The 20,287-nt window shown below is 41.0% G+C and overlaps 1 protein-coding gene across 1 annotated transcript in view; it reads right to left on the minus strand.

The window, feature by feature from the left end:
- The window catches only part of Hook3 (hook microtubule tethering protein 3), an 87,534-nt gene that overhangs the window by 33,157 nt on the left and 34,090 nt on the right, over positions 1–20,287 (minus strand). Inside the window, exons 6-13 of the mRNA XM_052162354.1 lie at positions 16,430–16,497; positions 8,437–8,499; positions 7,069–7,152; positions 5,768–5,931; positions 3,875–4,015; positions 2,276–2,477; positions 894–1,004; positions 180–267 (exon numbers count right to left, since the gene is read on the minus strand). Of these exons, the coding sequence (XP_052018314.1) occupies positions 180–267; positions 894–1,004; positions 2,276–2,477; positions 3,875–4,015; positions 5,768–5,931; positions 7,069–7,152; positions 8,437–8,499; positions 16,430–16,497 (921 nt within the window). The remainder of the gene's footprint in view (positions 1–179; positions 268–893; positions 1,005–2,275; positions 2,478–3,874; positions 4,016–5,767; positions 5,932–7,068; positions 7,153–8,436; positions 8,500–16,429; positions 16,498–20,287) is intronic.

The raw sequence follows: 20,287 nt of genomic DNA on the forward strand, positions 1-20,287 counted from the left end.
AGATGCTAAGTGAACTCAATCCCCCAAAACACAGCCTGTTACGATCTTGGTGAACAGGTCAAAAACTTATTTTGTTTTGCCAAATTTTCACTTTCATCTGTTCCTACAATCATCTCAACATGAACCCAACAGGCCCACTGAAGACGGAACTAGTCTCCTCGGGTGATAAAGATTCTTACCTTGAGTGGTGAGCTGTCCCTCCTGAGCCTGCACACAACGCAGCTCTTCAATGGTTTCCTTCAGAGAATCCCTTTCCGTTCTTAACCTCTAAAGGAATATAGAAACAAAGGTTAGTAAGCTCTCCCAGCTTACTAAGCAGTGTCTAGGCCTCAGGCAGGAAGAAGATAAACAGTAGTGAACATGGGCTTACTTTTAGTTTCGATCTTTTATGGAGCGATTATGGGAGTAGGAACATGAAAATGGCTGTCTTTTTATTTTTCTATTTCGACAATACCGAACATCTTACTGCAAGGCCACACAATGCTCCCGCTTACGCATGAGGCACAGAGCTAGCTAGTTTGTCCTTTACTGTTTTCTTAACGTTCTTCTCATTAAACAAAGATTTGGGATGAAGACTAAACACTCAGGATGTAAAAGCAAAATATGCTAAGTAATGGTGGAACAGCACCCTCCATCTAATCACAGGGAAACAGAAGGGCTACACACAGGAAAGGAAGAGCTCACAGATGTAAGGGGCAATGGTAAAAGAAATGCATATATTAAAGGAACTCACTAAAACTGTTCCTTGAATCTTTATTACTGGGGAAAAGGGGAAATGTGACTTAAAAGTAGAAGAGTCCATTTGAAAAAGGAATTTATATAGTCAAAAATGGATTATATGCCAGTCTTAATTTTTGCGCTTCTGAAAAACAAAATGCCTAGGACATACTTACATCCTTTTCTTTCTGAAGACCATCAACTTTTTCTTTTAGTCGCTTATATTCAAAATCTAACTTATCTGCTTTCTTTGATTCATCAGATAATCTATTTTGCAGCTCTACAACCTGAGACAAAATATAAGAATGACATAAAAATCTCAATTTTTATAATTTGAAACATTAGAAATTACAACCAAGGTAGTGGAATTATGTTCAATGCCCAGCATGCCCCCCATCCAATCTAAACAAAACAAATTTCAGAAAAATATATCAATCTCTTCTACAGGTTTTTGAAAACCCTATTCCCACGATACTTGAATAAATTTATATAATCCATCACTCTAACAAAAGGGAGAGAACTAGGAAATAAAGCCAGTCTAGGTAAGACAGGCTCCTAGAAGCATCTAGAAAATGGTAACAATTATCAGAGAATCTATAGGGGCTTTCATTCCTCGCAAGAACAAGACAGAAAGAAAGATAGGAAGAAACCCCAGTGAGGGTAAAACTCAGTTACATAGCCCATCTTAGAAGGAGCTGAAACCACAGTGGGAGGCGCATGCAGAAGCTCCCATGAGACATGAGAGGTACCAATAAGAGAAACCTAGATCTTTGAGCTTAACTGGAATTGAGTGTTTATTAAAAAGCCTGGCTGTGAAGAGGAAGAATAAGGAGAAAAAAACAAGCAGTCTAGGTATGGGCTGTTAGAAAGTGTTAGGATTTTTAATCCTAGCACTTAAGAGGCAGCTACTGCCTCTTACTAGCAGATCTGTTGAATTCCTGACACCAGGGATACGTGGTGACACTGTCTCAGGTGACAGGAGAGAACAGATCCTGCAGGTTGTCCTATGACCTCTGTATGCATGTTGAGGCACACCTATGACCCCATGCAATCGAGTAAATAAAATGTAATAAATCTGAAGTAAACATAAAAATCAGCTAAGAACATATATTTGAATGCTCAGTCACCAAGGAGAACTTTGAAAACCTTAGAAGGATTAAGAGGCGTATTTGTAGGAGAAGTGACACTGGTGGGCTTTGAGGTTTTAGAGCTCAAGCCAGGCAGGCCCCTCGTCACTCTCTCTTCCTGGTTGTAGAAGTCTCAGCTACTTCTCCAGAACCATGTCTCATGTCTGCCTGTGTGTCACCACGCTCCCTGGACTAAGCCTCTGAAACTGCAAGCAATCCCCCAATTAAATGTCTTCTTTTGTAAGAGCTGCCTTGGTCATGGATCTTCTTCACAGTGACTAAGGCAAATCACAAAAACAAAACCTGGCAGAGTATGCACCTGATCTGACTGACAGGCCAGAAGTGATTGGTCGGTCGTTTAAAACAGTTATATACTGCGGTATAGCCCTTGCCAGGCAGCAGCAAGGAGAATTCTGCTTCTGCTCTCTTACCTGTCTCTTGTATGTCTCCAGCTGACCCCGGGCGGCATTAGCTTTTCTTAATTCTTCCTCCAGACTGACAGTGTTCTGCATGTACATCGTATTCTTTTCTTCCAAGAGCTTAACCTGCCGCCTCAGATCTCCAAGGTCTTCCAGCTTCTTCTTATAAGATTCGACTTGACCTTCTAGTTTAGATACTTTATCAGAAGAGTGTCTAAAATGATGGGAAATAAGTCAGAAACAAACCCACAGCTGTGCAGCTGTTTTGGACAATGTTAAAATAGTAGACAATACCAGGACCTAACATTAAATCACAAAACCTAAAGTGAATCTAAGTTTTGTTAGATTAAGAAAGAAATTATAACCTAAATTACCAAAAAATTTGACATTAAGAATGTCAAAAAGGTAAGGCAAGTAAACAGGAGGGAAACCAGCAAAATCACATTTAGCAGAACAGTAAAAAAGTATAGAATGTTCAAATGAATCTTCTACCAGTAAAGGTTTTAACAGGGAGATGGAAGGAGAAAATAGCAAATGTTAGGGCACTGAAGAGATTTTAACTTTTTTTTGTTTTGTTTTGTTTTTTGTTTTTTGAGATGGTTTCTCTGTATAGCCTGGGCTGTCCTGGAGGAACTCACTCTGCAGACCAGGCTGGCCTCAAACTCAGAAATCCACCTGCCTCTGCCTCCCTAGTGCTGGGATAAAAGGCATGCACCACCACTGCCCCGCGAGACTAAAATTTTAACTTTTATAATCTTTAAGAAAGTTTTAAAGATATCTGCGTGTGTGTGTGTGTGTGTGTGTGTGTGTATAAAACTCAGGAGAAATAAATACTTGATATAACACAGTGCCTGTCAGACAAGAATGCTTATGTCAGCAGTAATGGGAGGGTCTTAGTAATGGGAGAAAAGAAAACAGATGAGTGTGACTACAAGGAGACATGGCGAGTCAGCAGTTCATAGTGGCTTCCCCTCAGGAGGAGGACGCAAGGACATCTAGAGAGTCTAACCAATGGCGTGTGGCGGCTAGTGAACAGATAAGAAGAATTATAAATATTTAACAGCTATGAGGAAAACGAGAGATAGGGCTGTGGACTAGTGAGGAGTAGCCCAGGGGCAAGAGGAAACATCCCTAAGTTGTAATAGGACTAAATTATAGCAGTATGTGAGTTTCTCTGCACACTGGTGTTCTTAAAACAGAAGGGGATCCCAAGAGGATGAGATTGTGAAAGAATGGTGAACAGTGAGTTACCTACACAGAGAAAACATGAAGAGGAGGAGGAAATGGCCAGTAAAGAAATGAAGCCAGTCTTTAGGACACAGTCCGAGGGCTGGGAGGACTCATAATTAAAGAAGAGTCGCAGGAAGGAAGAGCCAGTGCTAGCCACCATTGGAGTGGCGGCCATGGGAACCTACCAATTATTCGACACTTATTTGCCATATCAATTTAAGTGCTTATAAAGCCAGTTAGTTAGTTATTTACACTATTTTTAAACAAGTCTGTGTGCTCAGAGATGCCAGAGTTTGTAACATCTGAGATGGAGCTGTATGTGTGTGTGTGTGTGTGTGTGTGTCTGGGGGGTGGGGGTGGCAGTGAAGGACAACTGTTTACCTGAGAACATCGATTTCATCCTTTAGAGCCTGAGCTTCATCTGCCAAGGTGGTCAGCTCATCGTTCTGCTGCCGAAGCTCAGAGATTTCTTTTTCTAGCTCCTCACAGCGTATTCGATAATCGTCTTTGGCTGCTTCTAGTCTGTAACCCAACAAAATAGATAAAAAGCACTATTAAGGAGAAAAGGAAACAAAATCCACTCCTCCTGAGCACATATCTCACTTCCGTAAGCACAAACTCTACCCAGTTCCTATTTGCCACGAAATCAGGTTTAATCGATGAACAAAGTTCTCACAACGGGAGAAAAGAGCAAAGGTTTCCGAATTTTTTTTTTTAAAGTAAAATAATATTTATTGCCATGGAAAGGGATCCGCAATATTCTATTGTAAAATGAGAGTGCCTTAAGCTATTACAGACAGCCAATTCTAATTTTGCTAGTATTTAAAGAGATGGGAATGGATGAACACATGAATGAACATCTAAAATATTGCTACTCAGCAGCTCATAGAACTGCAAATGGGTTTTGTTCTGACTATATGTATAGCTTCTAACCTTCAAAATCAAAGACTGTCTTACAAATAAAATGTGTTTGCACACAGAGACACGGTATTCTATTTATCTCTGCAGTTGATGGTTATTAAATTGTTCCCACTTTTTGGCAATTGTGAATAATAGCTACGATGAACATAGCTACTAGGAACATTTGAGTCCAAGTCTTTCTGTGGACATATGTTTTTAATTCTCTTGGATACATATACCTAGGAACAGAATTGCTGGGTCATATAATAACTCTGTGTTTAACATTGTGAAGAAGACATTTTGGTTTCCGAATTTTTAACTAAGAATATATATCAAGAAAAGCTGTATTTAGATTCACATAAACGAATGACAACATTTTTGGTGCCTGCTATTTAGTCTTATTTTTGTTCACATTATTTTCTCCAAACACGGCTTAATATTATTTCCGTATCTAATTAAGCAGGTTTGTTTACTTGGTATACAACCTTCCTTTGAGTTACAAGGCCTCTCCTGTCTATTGTCCAAAGTATTTCATGTAGGCTACTCATTTTCAATTTTTCTTAAATAAGTATTTAATAAAGAGTTGTAAATTTTATATAATTCAATTGAATTTTTTACTTCATAGTTTTTGCTTTTAGTAAACATTTGACATTACTGTCTTTTAATTCTCCATTTTCTGACAGTATTTTTAATGGTTTAAAATATAACATGTAACATTTAAGTTTTTTACTTCCTCTGGAACCCATGTTGGTATGTGACAAAATGCTGAAACTGAAACCCAACTTCATCTGCTGGAGCAATTTGTTCTACTAAAAATTATTTAATATTTGGGAGCAGTGTCAATTTCCCATTTTACTTTTTTAATTTAAACTTAAAAAGAATAATTTATGAGTATGGGTGCTTTGCCTACATGTATGTCTGTATCTCATTTGTGTGCCTGGTGCCTGTGGAGGCCACAAGAGGGTATTTGATCCCCTAGGTCTGAAGTTATATATATAGCTTTGATGGGATTTCCTAGATGTGGAAATTTTTCATGATGTTTGAGAAGACTTTGGGAAACTATTTTTATTACACAGGCACTTGGGTCTGTAGTTAACTACAAGTCCTAAAACTCTATCTATGTGTGTGTGAGTGTGTATGAGTGTATGAGTGAGTGTGAGTGTGTGTATGAGTGCGTATGTGAGTGTGTGTGTGTGTGTGTGGCAGAGGACACTATCTGTTGCAGTTGGAGCCCTTCTTTTACTGTGTAGGCTCTGGGGAGTGAACTTGGGGAGTTAGGCGTGGTGGCAGCACCTTTGCTGTCTAAGCCATCCTGGTACCCTTTATCGTTATCTTTACAATTTTAAAACTAGGTTGGAAGGAGTGGCCTTTTACCTGAATGTTTCTTCTTGCAGCTGTTCTAACTGAGTCTGAAGTTGCAAATGTCTTCTTCCTGCTGGACTATTGGGATCTTCTATAGAGTCAGATTGATTGAGTCGTTCCATTAATATCTGATTTTCTGCCAATAAACTACTTTTCTCCTCTTGCAGAGCTGCAACCTGTTGGAATTAGGACTGTGGTTATCCAACCCAAACTCGTGTAAGCTACCATTGTGAGTCTGTCTCCTTCTGACACAGGTTCTTACTATGTACCCTGGCTGACCTAGGAACTCACTATGCACAGAGGGCTGGCCTCTGCTGCACATCTGCCTGCCTCTGACAGCTTAGTGACACCTCACATAAACAACCACTCTATTGAAAACATCTACATTATTTTGAATGTTATGCATGCAAAGCAATATCTAAGAAGAAGAATTTAGAAGAATCAATTTCTATTTATTTCGAGAAAGGGTCTTGCTACATTGTTTAGGTACTTCAGATTGTAGGGCTCAAGTGATCCCTCTACAATAAGCCTCCCAAGAAGCTGGGATTAGGCCAGCAAATGTGGATTTACTTCCTATTTGAAAAGAGACTTCACCAGTGATGGTAAATAAGCACATGGAAAGACAATAATCAAAAGTCACCAAGTAAATGCAAATTCAAGCCACAAAATTAGCAAGTATTATGACAATGGATAAAATGTAAAGAGATATTGGCAAGGATGAACACAAAGTCTCAGATACATGTGATAAGAATACAAAATACTAAAAAAAAAAAAAAATCACTTTGTAAGACACTGATCTGCAGAACCCACAGAAAAAGTCAGACAGCCACACATGCTTACAGCTCCAGTGCTGAGGGGCTGGGACGGGTAGATCCTGGAGCTTGCTGGCCAGCAGCCAGGCCAAAACTGCGGGCTTCACGTTTGTTGACAGACCCTGTGTCATGACAGAGCAGTGACAGAGCAGCAGGACACTCAGCATTGTCCTCTAGCTGCCACAGGTACAGGGAAAGTCCCCAGTGCCTGGCAGCACACAGATGACAAGGACTCCCACCCCTACCGAAAGCAGGGAAGCAAGATTGCTGGCACAAATGAAGACTCAAGCTCTGATATTCCTTCTGTTTTTGGCTTTTTGACATTCATTTATAATGAATTTAGTTAAATAACAGATAGCATACTCTTCTAGACCCTATTTACTTGTTTCTCTCTCTTTTACCTTTTTTGTAATTAGGGTTACCCTGTGGGGAAAGTGAGCCATGTGATAACTCCAGGACATTTGATGGTGTCTGTGGTGGGCACAGCAGAGGAGCTCTCACCTGCATATCCAGTTCATGACATCTTTGAGCAATTTCTTCCTTTGCTGACAAAGCTTCATTTAGTTCTTCTGTAGTTTTCTTCAACTAGTTATTAAGAAAAGTAAGCATAAGAAATGTTTCACTACAAAAATGAAGACATTACATAGGTGTAACACAGAGTTAAAACTTTTTTATTTCTTGGGAGGTAGTATCAAGGAAATTAAGAACATCCCTGGTGAAGACTAAAAGTAAGCACTTTTGGGGGGCAGGCAGCTTTTTGTTGAGACAGAGTTGCACTGCGTAGCTCTGGTTAGCCTGAAATTCCCTACATGTACCAGACTGGTCTCAAACTCATATTTCCATAATAAATTCTAAGTTAGCAAATTATAAAAATACCAGTTAAAATACAATTTGTCTCTTTATTTCATATATATATATATATATATATATATGTATATATATACATATATATATATATATATATATATATACACTTCTGTTTAATAAATATACAAAAACATAAGTGTACCAACAACAGCAAAGAAATAATACCGCAAAGAGAAAGGCAAATTATAGTTTGGATTAAAATTATATTATGTCCAAAGACTTTCTTATATAACATTTAAAACCATAAACCCAAAATAAGAGAAAGCAAAAGATACAAAGATTTCTGTCCATGTAGATAAAGGAAACCACAAACTGAATGTAACAGTATTTAATTCTTAAAAATACATTGCAAAGTTCCTTTTCAATACAGTTGTTCCCAGTCACGTGTAGTTGCACACTCCTTTAATCCCAATACTTTGGAGTCAGAATCAGGTTGATCTCTGTGAGTTTGAGGCCAGCCTGGTCTACACAGCAAGTTATAGAACAGGAAGAAATTCATTGCTAGAAAGCAGGGGTTACTGCAAATTAAATAAATTTGTTTTAAAGCAGGCAATGCAATACTACCATATTTTTTCCATACCACATTAATTCATCTGTGTGTATGTGTGTGCGTGTGTGTGCATGTGTGTGTGTGTGTGCGCGCGCAGTGCATGCGCGACATACACATAAATGTAAATGCATGCATGCATAAGTCAGAGGAAAATTTGATGTATTGTGCTCCTTCCCTGTACCAGGTGGTTCCTGAGGATTAAACTCAGTTTATCAAGCTGGCCAGTAAGGGCCCTTACCTCCAGAGACATTCACTGGCCCATAGAGTACTGCTTTTAATACAAAGTTCAAGATTAATTATACTGTGTAATATCAGTTAACAGATTAGATTATGTTCTTAAATTTAGGCAAAATATTTAATCAGTGTATTCCATTAGCAATTTCAACTGCATTTTCTCACTGACATAGAATTTATGTGTGTCAATTACTGAATGAGGAAAGATAACCACATACCTGGCGATCGAGGTCAACATAGGCATCGCTTCCAGCAGAGACAGGAGACTCCTTACTCATCAGCTGAAATTAAGATTTAAATGATTAAAACTATGAGACAAAACTATATTCTAGGTAATATTTTTTATAAATATAAGCATCCAGAAATGACTAAAACAACAATAAATTAAAACACAAAAGCAAGCAACTGTTTTCTGTAATTAATTTTTCTGATTGGTTTTCACTCTAAGTAATGTCTACACTTAAAATTAGACAAGTGAATTTTGGTGCTCATTTTTACTGAGAGCCCCAGCTGTAAGGCTCAAGCATAACCCAGTCTTATCACTCACTATGTCAAGACAGCAGCCAGGCACTTAAACGCAGTGACTTTTCAGCAGTAAGAGCAACAGCAGGTACTTCTTCCATTCCATACAACGACCATGTAAGGGGAGTCACCTTTTTTATGGGGTGTCACTGCTACGCTGCCCATGCTCTGCAAGCAATCCTAATTAAACACAGTGGATTGCAAAACAGCCGCAGCAACAAAACTCAAACAAAAAAGTTATTAAAATAGGACCAGGATTTGTCGGGAAGGAGCTCAGTGGGAGGAGAAAGAGAAAGAACAATGAGGGTAGGGGCTGTCAGAAGGAACTGTATGCGCGTATAAAACCATCGAAGGCTAAGGAGAGATGCGAGGCCAGATGTCTCTCAGTGGCACAGTGCTTATTGAGCATGTGCAAGACCCAGGGTCACTAACAGAATTGCAGCAGCAGCAGCAGCAGCAGCAGCAGCAGCAGCAGCAGTAGCAGCAGCAAACTGGAAAATTTAATTTCCTTTTATGGAAATGATATAATAAAACCCATTACTTTGTGTGTTAACTTTTAATAAGGAACAAACATGTACATCAGCGTTACCCGAAACCAATGACAGTGCATGTACCCTACCCATGTATCTTAGACTCAAAGAGTGAGAGAGAGGCTGGGAAGCAAGGGTGCAGAATTCTAATTATAAAAGCAGTGTAGAGCAAACTCAAATGTCCCAGTGCTTATGTTCTGTGTGGAGGACAGAAGGGGAGGACAATTAGAAATACAGAGATGCTACATTGAGAAATCTTTTGATTTCAGCCATCACTCTATTGAGAATATTAAAATTTACAAGACACTTTTGAGTAATAAAAAGTAGTACCCATGAAGAAGAAAAATTCCAAATAACATAATAAAAGTTATTTGGTCACCAAGAAACAATCAGTTTAGTAATTTTGAGATATGTGGGAATTAGCTAAGTATATTAGCCATGGCCCAGAGGAATCCAAGTAAAAACGGCAAGTACAGCAATATATGATACAATCTGTGACAGAGCGCTGGGGACCAGCCACGGCTGAGGCGGGGTCTGGCGAAGGGGGGGAGGATAGGACACAGGAAGTCACTCACTTCATGAGAGCTGGACAGAGGGGAAGCACATCTTGGTCTGGCTTTTACTACTCTGACAACTTTTATCTCTTTCAAGCTTTATTTATATATAAAATCATTTCCTCAGAAAGTTTATGCATTGATTACAGTTTTTCAAAATACATCTTCTTCTAAAGTCTTCCTTGTTCTCATAAGAATATTGGCAGAGGAACAAAGCGAGCAAACAGATAACATTATGACAAAATCAATTTTCTTTAAACTCACTATCTTCTTCCTTAAGATTGGTGTTGTAAAGACTTGCAGTTACAGAAATGCTAGACAGGATGGCTCTATTTGAATTTCTGTTTCAGTTTGGCATAAGATTAATAGTTCAAAAGTTATTTCCTACTACGTATTATATCGAACTTAACTTTCTATACAGGTTCAACCTTTCACCCTTATTTAATTCTTCCTTTCCTTCCTCTGTATTTCTTTTACATTCGGCACAAGACCATCGTCCTTTTTTTCCTTTATTTATATTATTTCCTTTATTTTCCACCACCGCCCAGCCATCGTCCTTTGTTTAAATCTTAAGAGTATTGCTCAGCCCCTTGCTTAAGCAAGGGCGCTCTATCAGAGAAGCTCTGGTCTGACAAGTGAGTTCAGGAGGCAGGCAGTTCACGGAGCCAGGATTTCTCCGTTTCTGTCTTGAACCTTTGTTTCAATAAGATCCCTACCTTTATTACAGTTCTGTAAAGAACAGAAGAACACCAGGCTTCCTAAACCTTCAGGAAGCCACCAAGGCTTGTCACAGACCTTCCTGATCAACATCTCTCCCTATACAAATTTAGCAATTCAAGCCTGGCGGTGGTGGCACACGCCTTTAATCCCAGCTCTTGGGAGGCAGAGGCAGGCGGATCTCTGAGTTCAAGGCTAGCCTGGTCTAGAGAATGAGTTCCAGGACAGCCAGGACTACAGAGAAACCCTGTCTCACAACAAACAAACAAACAAACAACAACAAAAAACAACTCTTCTCAAATCCCCTTTCTCATGTGTACTAACAACACTCGTTAATGATCTGAATATTAATTAAGTAATAAGTTCTTAGAAGAGACTCAATTTTCTGCCTAACTTTTTCCTGGGAACTTTCTTTTATTTCATTCTTGTTTTCACTAGCTTTTTCTTATCCAGCAAGTACCAAGGGCAGTGAAGGGTCAGTTCAGATTGTCCAAGCACTGGAACTCTGTCAAATGCTTGATATCAGAGAGAATACATCTAATTCAAGGTGGGGACAAGCGACCTTCTGGTCTTTTTTCCTGTTCCATCCTTATTACAACTCAGCAGCTGATGCTCTAGAAACAGCTAACCGTCATATTCTCACTGCACCCTTCCCTTCCTTCTTGCTGCAGCTCCTCCAGCTCCATGCAGAGCTGCTCCTCAGCCCCATGGCTCCCAGCCAGGGGCTGCCGTACTTTACCTTCTGTCACCAGCTCTCTTGGTCATTATTCTCAGACTTCGTGGTTAACAGTTTGATCGGCTTTCTCCTGTTACTACCATCTTTTGGGACTTTCTCTCCTGACATCAGGATTCCACAGTTCTAGTTTGTGTGTATGTGTTCTCCCCTACCCCCTTTCTTAAGACATGGTTTCAAGGATAAAAGTGACCTTGAAATCCCTAGAGAGCTGAGGATAATTTTATCTTCTTTAAAAATAATTTATTTAAAAAATAAAAGACTATATTATATATGGTATATAGCATGTTTTGGTATACAAATTGTGGAATGGCTAAATTAAGCTAATTAACATATCCACTTTCCTTGTATTGAGACAACACATTACAATTATTGGCACATTAATTGCACAGATGGGCTTCTCTGTGTTATTTCTATAATGCATAAACAGTACACTGGTACTTCCTGTCTTTCTTCTGTCTTGCCCTCCTCCCTTCCCTCCCTTGACTTCCTTCCAGACTGCTGCCATCTTTGAGGCTCTATTTCTGTTTGTTTTTTGTTGAGACGGGTTTCATTGCAGCCCAAACTTGCAGCTATGGGTGACCTTAGACTACTGATTTTTTTTTTTTTAATTTCCACATAGGACTGAAAATGTAGTATTTGTCTTTAGCTTACTTTGTGTAACATGATATCTTCAAGTTTTTCATGTTACCTTCTAATCTTCTTGTGTCTTCTTTCTGACTTTGGACACGTTTATACCACCCAGCCTGGTTTATGTGCCAGGGACAGAATGCAGGTTTTTGTGTATGTCAGAAAAGTGCTCTACCACCTGAGTGGTCCTCAGTCCTATCATTTGTTTAACCAACTGCCTTCCCTAGTCAACCTAAATTTCATGACTTATTGCTTCTAAATGACTTTCATCAGTGTTCTAGTGACCTCATTATTACTAAGCAGCAAAAATCTCAATTCAAGATCAACCCAATCAAATATCAATCCGACTACCTATTTCTACCTGCATATCCTGACTAGTTAAGAGTGGTGAGAGGGAAAACAAAAAAACAAACAACAAAACAACCCCCTCAAACCCCATAATAAAACAAAACCAACACAAGCATATTACTATAAATGTTTCTAATCTTCACCAAACTTCAAAGCTGCTTGAAAGTAAAAAAAAAAAAAAAAAAAAAACCAAAAAAACTTCCCTACCAGCAACCTATTTATCTTCTTTAGAGTCTTTCAACTTCCCCCTGCTGTTTATTATTTGATGTATGAGTGTCTACATGTATGTCCATGCACCACATGCATTTCTGGTGCATACAGAGGCTGGCAGAAGGCTGTTGGATCCCCATGGGATGCCAGTTAGACAGTTCTGAGCTACCACATGGGGACTTGGAATGAAATCCAGGTCCTGTGGAGAGCAGCAAGTGCTCTTAACCACTGAGCTCTCCAGCCCCCCTTCAGCCCTTTCTATTCCCCAAACCTGATTAACTCCCAGCATTCCATAAAATCCCAGTCTTAGGTAAGAGTTTTTGTAAATCTACAAACCAAGTAGCACGTTCTCCCTTCTCTACTGCTACACATGGGAAATTCTTCCAATCCAAAGCCACTCCCACTATCTGTCCTCTTCATTTAGTTCATTTCAAGCTTCCCCCAAACCCTCTTAAATTGATTAGCTCAAGTGGGAACTTCTGGAGTCTTTGGAAAGTCAGTTACCTCAAAGGATGTTTTCCTAAAGCAGACATGTGAAAGGATGCGTGATGGGTTTTTCGTTGTTGTTGTTACGTAAATAACCCGTTTATTGCAGGTTAGGCAAGTTTCAGACGGTAGGGCTTCGTGTTTCAGTTCCTTCAGTCTTCTGATGGAGACTTCACCGTGACTGCAGAGGTGGTGTTGTGGGTCCAGGCCCCACCCACCACTGTTTTCATGGCACAGTGCCAGATGCCAACGGCTCATCTCTTCATCTGGGTCTTGCCACAGAAGGAGCAAGTATACTTGGCGTGCTGGTTGATTTAAAGTTTCTTCACCATTTTCCAGAGGGAGGTACCATAGCGGGTCCGTTCTTGGTGTGTTTAGCCATGTCACCAGAATCGAAGCCGAAGCCCAAAGAGGAAGATATGTGCCGTTAAAGGAAGGAAGGTCAATACACCCAACAGACGGTGGCTGGTGCTGGATGGCATTGGTATGCCTTGCCATTCCTCACATCCTTTGTCTTGACTTCATAGAAAGAAATGCACCAAAAAAACTTCTGGTGGTGTTCTGACAGTTCCTTGCTGCTTCTGCGGACTTGGTCGATTGGCTAAGTGAAGTGGAAGTTTCTAGCTATGTCAGTGGATACAGATTTATGTGGTGTTTTGCTGAGGCAAGACTTGTTTGAGGACACGGGTGGGGATGGGGAGGCCTGCACAGCTAGCTTTGCAACACTTGGTCTCCTGTCTTCGCTGATCTGCACTTCATTGAAAGAGGTATGGCAGAGACAGCCTGCTGCCCTAGGACCACAGGTCCAGCCAGGGCTCTTGGCAGCAGCATGGTCAAGGGACAGTCACATGATCTTTGATAGTAACCTGGCCTATGGACACCAACAGAGCCCCATCTCCTGTAGGACCACAGACATCCACACGAACCTTGGGCTTCAACAAGGCCTGAGCAGCAGTCCACGGACACCAAAGTGGCCTCCATGGGCAGCACAGACCAAAGAGGTCTTGAGGAGGACCAATCCAGAAAGTTCTTCATCTTGGACATCCTGTCACTGCTCAGAACCAGGGTGATTATGTGGCTGAGAGTTTGGGGCTGAGTACGCACAAGCTCCAGGCTGCTGTACCCTACCCTGTTGGCCCTACTCAGCAAGGACATACTCCCCGGTTACCTCAGCTGTCTCACAGCAGCTCTTACCACAGCGGCATCTCTAGGTCTACCTCCATTCCTGCACCCTCACTGCTCTGTTCCCTATCTTTCCCACCTTCCCATCGCTTATTCATTCATGGTTCACTGTAGTGACACTGGACATTGCAGTGTGTCACACAGTATATATTTTGCCCAAACATCTTTCCATGCTAACATTCATTGCAACAAGCTATTGGTCTGGTTCAAGGTTTCTGAAGTACCATAAATAGTGGACTACTGCTGAGACTTGTCTTGATAACCTGCTGTTAGCTGGAGTCAGGATGATGTTATACCTAGGCAGGGTGTCTGGGCAGTTTCTGTGAGAAATCCTGGCAGCCACACACCTCCTGACCTCACTGTCTGCCATCAAATACTTGCTAGGCCCAAGCTTTGTGCTTGTAGCCTATGGGTGGCATTGCTGCTCCACACAGGGGAAGCAGCAAAGGCTGGATGAGCCAACCTGTGGGCCTAGGGCTGGCTCTACTCAGCACTGACCTGCTTCTGTGGGAGCTCCAGGACACCACACATCTCCTGTCCTGGGTAAAGGAGCCCAGAGATCATTGGGCATAACCTTTATGCTTGCAGCTGCTGGCTGAGCAGCAGTAGTGAAACATAGTCTTCATAATGATGCTTTGCCATCTCTCTTTCCAATTTCATGTGTCCACTTTTAAAAAGCATCTTCCCACAAGACTTGCCTTTTTTCTTAGTTATTCTGGAGCTACTGAAGGCTCTGTAGACTCCTGTTCTGCTTTATCATCCTTTGGCACCTCGAAGGGTCTTTCAGACTCCTCAGAGAGCTGTACCTCGGTGCTGGAGGCTACTACCATCTTTGTTTACTCCTGAATAGATATCTCTTGTGGCTAAGATATAGCTCCAAGAGATATGGTAGAGCATATCCTAGGATCTGGGCTCAATCTCTGGTATTATTTGTTCTCTCTCTCTCTCTCTGTCTCTCTCTCTCTCTCTCTCTCACACACACACACACACACACACACACACACACACACACACACACACACCAGCCCCCAAATCACTAAACTAAAACAATCAAGTGATGCTATTCTAAAAGACATAATAGAAATATCTGACAAAGGCATAAAAAGATGTTCACAGAAATATCTGACAAAGGCATAAAAAGATGTTCACCATTACCAGTCACTTTGGAAATACAAAACAGTATTACAAATACAGCACAGTAAAATACTACATTTATTTAGTAGGAAACTCCTGAATTCCATTTTAGGATACTGATGTTCTTTTGACTTACACATATACCCAACCTCCAGTTTCATTAAGTCAAAAATACATTGAACATACCTAACATACTGAACACACAGATTAGCAGCATTAGGACGGTTGAGAAGCTGTAGTTTCCACCCTGGTGTAGTCGGATGGAAACTGCAGTAGACTGCTGCTGCTGCTACAAAATGCCATGCAGGTCTTTTTTCTCTCACTAGACTTCCTTCCCTCTCTGCAGTCTCACTTAGGCTGGCCTTGAACTCTGAACCTTTTACCTTTACCTCTTGAATGCTGTGATTATAGACCTGCACCACCATGACCAGCAGGTCTTCCTTTCCTTTTGCCATGGGCTCTTACAGCATTTTTACACCTCCCTATCTCCCTTTCCTCACCTCATCCTTCCATGTTCAGTCTCAGTCCTCTGGGTGGCCTTAATATTAATTCAGATGGTCCTGCATTTCCCCTCTTAGGATAGTTATAAAGTTATATGAATTCTTCCCTCCTCCCTTCTCCCTCTTACTCCAGCCCCGCTCACTCTGGGCCCCACTCACTCCGGGCCCCACTCACTCCAGGCCCCACTCACTCCGGGCCCCACTCACTCCGGGCCCCACTCACTCCGGGCCCCACTCACTCCGGGCCCCACTCACTCCGGGCCCCACTCACTCTGGGCCCCACTCACTCCGGGCCCCACTCACTCCGGACCCCACTCACTCCAGGCCCCACTCACTCCGGGCCCCCTTGCTCCCGCCTATTCTATGAATTCTTGTTTAACCACGTTCTTCTCTGAGACTGAGAGGGAGATACACACTTTATGGAAGAGTTCTTTTCACAACTGTGTCCCTAGCTGCTGGTGTACCTTGGGCCTGAACTACAAGTCCAAAGAATTTGCTCAATAAATAAAATCAATATGCACACAACAGACACAATGAACTTAAAAACTTAATTGGGATATAGGGTATATACAATAAGCAATAATTTTTAAGGTTGCTATTTCTCTTGTGTGTTTTCTCCATTAATTTGTTACAAGCTGTTAAGTGCAAAGCCCTGATCAACATACCTCTTGAATGGCTGTCATGACGACATGCTGAACAGATTCCTCCATCATCATAATGGCTTGAATGTACTCTGAAAACAAGAATGACCTGGGATGTCACTGTTCAAGTTAAAAGACATCAGGAAGCTTGAAGGCTAATGCTTTATAAATCATTACAGTCGGTATTCTGTTTTGACTCTTTTGTTTGATTCCCTTTCATAGCTGCTCTGCCCCAAATATGTGCCACAGGTAAGCAAAGACTGAAAACCAAATTTTAACTTTGTTCCAAAGTTTTGTCTGACTTTTATTCATTTGATTGAGTCTGGATCTTGTTAGCTGCCGTCCTTTGAATCCTAAATTGGCCCTGAGCTTGTCATCTTCCTGTCTTAGTCTTTCAGAGCGTATTCTGAATGTACTACCACACTTGGCTCTTTCCACCATTTCCTAGAGAGCCGAGGCTGTAGGTAAAGGTCAGGGAATGCAGCTGCAGCATGAGAACATGTCAGACTAAACCTGTGAAACTGTGAGACCCTAAGTCAGGGCAGAAAAGAACCACGTCAGCTTTTCCACACTTGAAGTTATTCTTTAGATGCTTCCTTGTTACATGGTAAAAAAATATCTGTTTTTATTCTCACGTGATCAAAGCACTAAGTTATATAAATTCTTACCTTACTTTTGTTTACTATATAGAACAGAAATAACTAAAATGAATTTAAGATACACACTGAACCTGTAATTGAATGACTATACAATCCTGGGCTTTGAAATACTGTCCTATAGCTCTATATGTAAAGCAGAAAACACACCAGTCTCATGCTCACCACTCCCAAACCAGGAGGGTCTCAGCTGTTAAGTCAAGTCCTTCTGGAAGCAGTATCTCTTTCCTCTGGAAAAGCCCTGCTAATAGTTTTCAGTATTTCCAGACACAACAATGGATGACAAAACTGGCTTAAGCATTAAAATAAACTAACATGACAGGTACCCTTAGAGTTGTACTTATGAAATACATAAGCATTGTCATTAGATTCATCTACGGGAATCTTCTGCCCAGAAGATAACATGTTTTTTGTTTTGTTTTGTTTTAAATATTTTAACACCACCGTTGTGATATTATGACATCAAAAACCAGAGCCAGCACATGTAGGGTGAGTGACAAGTCCTCGAAATTAAAGCACATGAATGAGCATGGAAGAGGAACAGTGGCGTTGGAATGGGGAGGGAGGCTTACTGGCAACTGCTGGATATGAAGGAAGTAGCAGTGAAAGAGGTCAGGACATTAGTAGGGGGAGGGGAAGCGTTAGTTAAGAAGCGGTGTTGCCACGTCAAGGCCCTTCCCCGCGAACACCGTAAAGCACTAATGAGAAAATGGTGATGACAGCTAAAGTCATGTGCACTTTCAAACCTTAAAGTGAAAAGTACAGGTCTGGACAATTATTTGGTACACACCCATGAGGCAATGCTGGAAAATGAGGCATACTACATAAGGGGGCTTACCCTCAATTTTATCTGTTCAAAATGTTTAGTATAGTGTAATAAGAATACAAAGCTTAAAGGATGAAGAAATACCAGTTTTTTCTATTTCTAGCCCATTCATTACAAATAAGGTATTTGGTAAATCCTATAATATCTCTAAGTGTCAGCTTCTAATGTATAAAAGGTATTTTTTGTTCTGTTACTGCTTAATAGACTAGCAGACTGAAGGCAGGCATCGTGGTGTTGCCTGGTGGGCTGGCAGGAGGGCTCAGGGAGTAAAGGTGCTTGCCAACAAGCCTGAGGACCAGATTTTGATTGCAGGATCTGCACAGCGGAAAGAAAGAACTGCCTTTCACAAGCTGTCCACTGATCTCTACATGTACTTTGTGGCACACATTGTGCCTCCGACCTCTGGACAAAAAAACCCTACAGACTCCCCTCACTTCTGCTAACAAACCCAAATCACAAGGTCGATGTTATTGTCAGTGTGCCTTCTACTACTAATCTCTGCCTTTTAAAATTTACTCCTACTTTATTTGCCCCAATTAGAGGTCAGCAGAGATAAATATACACACAGCCAGGCTCTCACCAATTGCTTTTAATTTTTTCCAACTTGTAAGAATAGCTAAACACAAAGCAAAAGATTTTGGGGATAAGGACAAAGGCCAAGTAGATCTCATCCACAGGTAGGTAGGAGGAAGTATGAGCCTCCTCATCCATCTTCCCACATACACATTCACAGCCACAGTTAGTGATTCTTAGCTCTCTACTGTACTCCTGAAACCAGAGAATACCCCAAATAAGAAAGCAAGAGACTGAAAAGTCTGCTCGGCTGGAAGCTTCCTTCTTTACCAGCTAGCTTTTATAATGCTGGCATGTGCTGTACAGGGCACTCTGGGATATTAGTCACCAACTGTTTTACCCAGCTGTCACCTCTGCTAATAGTGTCACCTTGCTAGACACGATGTGACCATACGTGCAATAGTGGCCGGAGTGTTACTGGAGTAATCAATCACTTCCTACCTGGATTTTAGACCTGCTCCACAGGAAGAAACCATACTTGGTATGGTAAATCTGGTCAAAAGCCCATGGCTAGGAGTAAGGGCTAGTAGTCCCTTACTACTGTTTTGTTATATGGTCTTCTAAATACTTATCTTTACACATATACATCAGTGCTATTCTCACTCTTGGTCAGAACAGTTTCTGTTTTCAGTGGGCAATGATTAACACGGGACTCATAACTGAGTGAGTGACTGATGAGTGCTTAGTTCTCCCCTGAGACACGCATGACCATGACGCTCCAAGGCTCCGGGAGCCCTGTGGGAGACCTGTGGGAGAGGGGCAAGAAAGAATGTAAGCTCTAGCAGGTGGGAAGGGGCGCTGTGATGTGCTGTGTTCTGGACACAGCACAGCAGGCGCACCATGGACCAATGGTGGCTTTGGCGTGATCAATATGTCATCATTAGAAAAAAAAATGTTTTTAAAGAAATACAGACAGTTTAAGAAAGGTAAAGCAATCTGAAGAGCGGGAGTCAGCTAGTAAGCTGAGCGAAAAGTCCCCAAAGTCTATGTTATTATTAAACTCATTCAGTATTAGAATATGAAAAAAGTACAAAAACAAGTAAAAAAAACTTGTTTTACATTACCAGATGTGGCAGAAAACAGTATGAATGGGGATGGGGACCTTTGAACTAAAAATAAATAAATAAATAAATAAATAAATAAATAAATAAATAAATAATAAATGAGCTTCAATTTAAAATAATTACAAAATACTATTTATGATTTTAAGTAGTCTTTCATTTCTTATTGTCCAGCAATACTTCTCTCAATTCTGTCTTCACCATATTATAATTATAGTTTTGAGGGGTCTTTAAGGTTCTCAACTATAACTTGAAAATTTCTTACTCTGAGTAATTCTTAACTCATTATCCTTCACAGTTTTATTTAAATAACTTCCCTAACACCATGTCTAGACTCTTCAATTACATTTCACCTTTGGAGCACTTACCATAACTCTGTAATTACTTGTGCTGTGGGGTAATAATGTTTTCCCCCCTCCACTCAAGTCCTATGAAAGTAAGCTTTGTGTCTGTTTTGTCTGGCACTGTAGTTCTCTTCCATAATAACAGGTTAATAAATGCTTGTGAAATAAATCAAATCTACTTTGGATCTGGGCAGTGTGCTGTCCAGCATGAGGACTGCCCCAGCTGGAATGTCTAGCACCCAGATGAAGATGGGGGTAGCTGTACAACGCTGTAAAGCCAGAGCTGCGAGCAGGACAAGCAGAGCTTGGAGCTCTCTGGCCACCATCGCAGCCAGCAGGGAGATTCCAAGTTTACAGGACACAAAGAATGCATGGAGGGTGATCGAGGACGGCAGGCAGCCTACGCTCCTTCTCGGGCCTCT

Source organism: Apodemus sylvaticus, chromosome 18 (assembly GCF_947179515.1).
Source record: "Apodemus sylvaticus chromosome 18, mApoSyl1.1, whole genome shotgun sequence".
Taxonomy (NCBI): Eukaryota; Metazoa; Chordata; class Mammalia; order Rodentia; family Muridae; genus Apodemus; species Apodemus sylvaticus.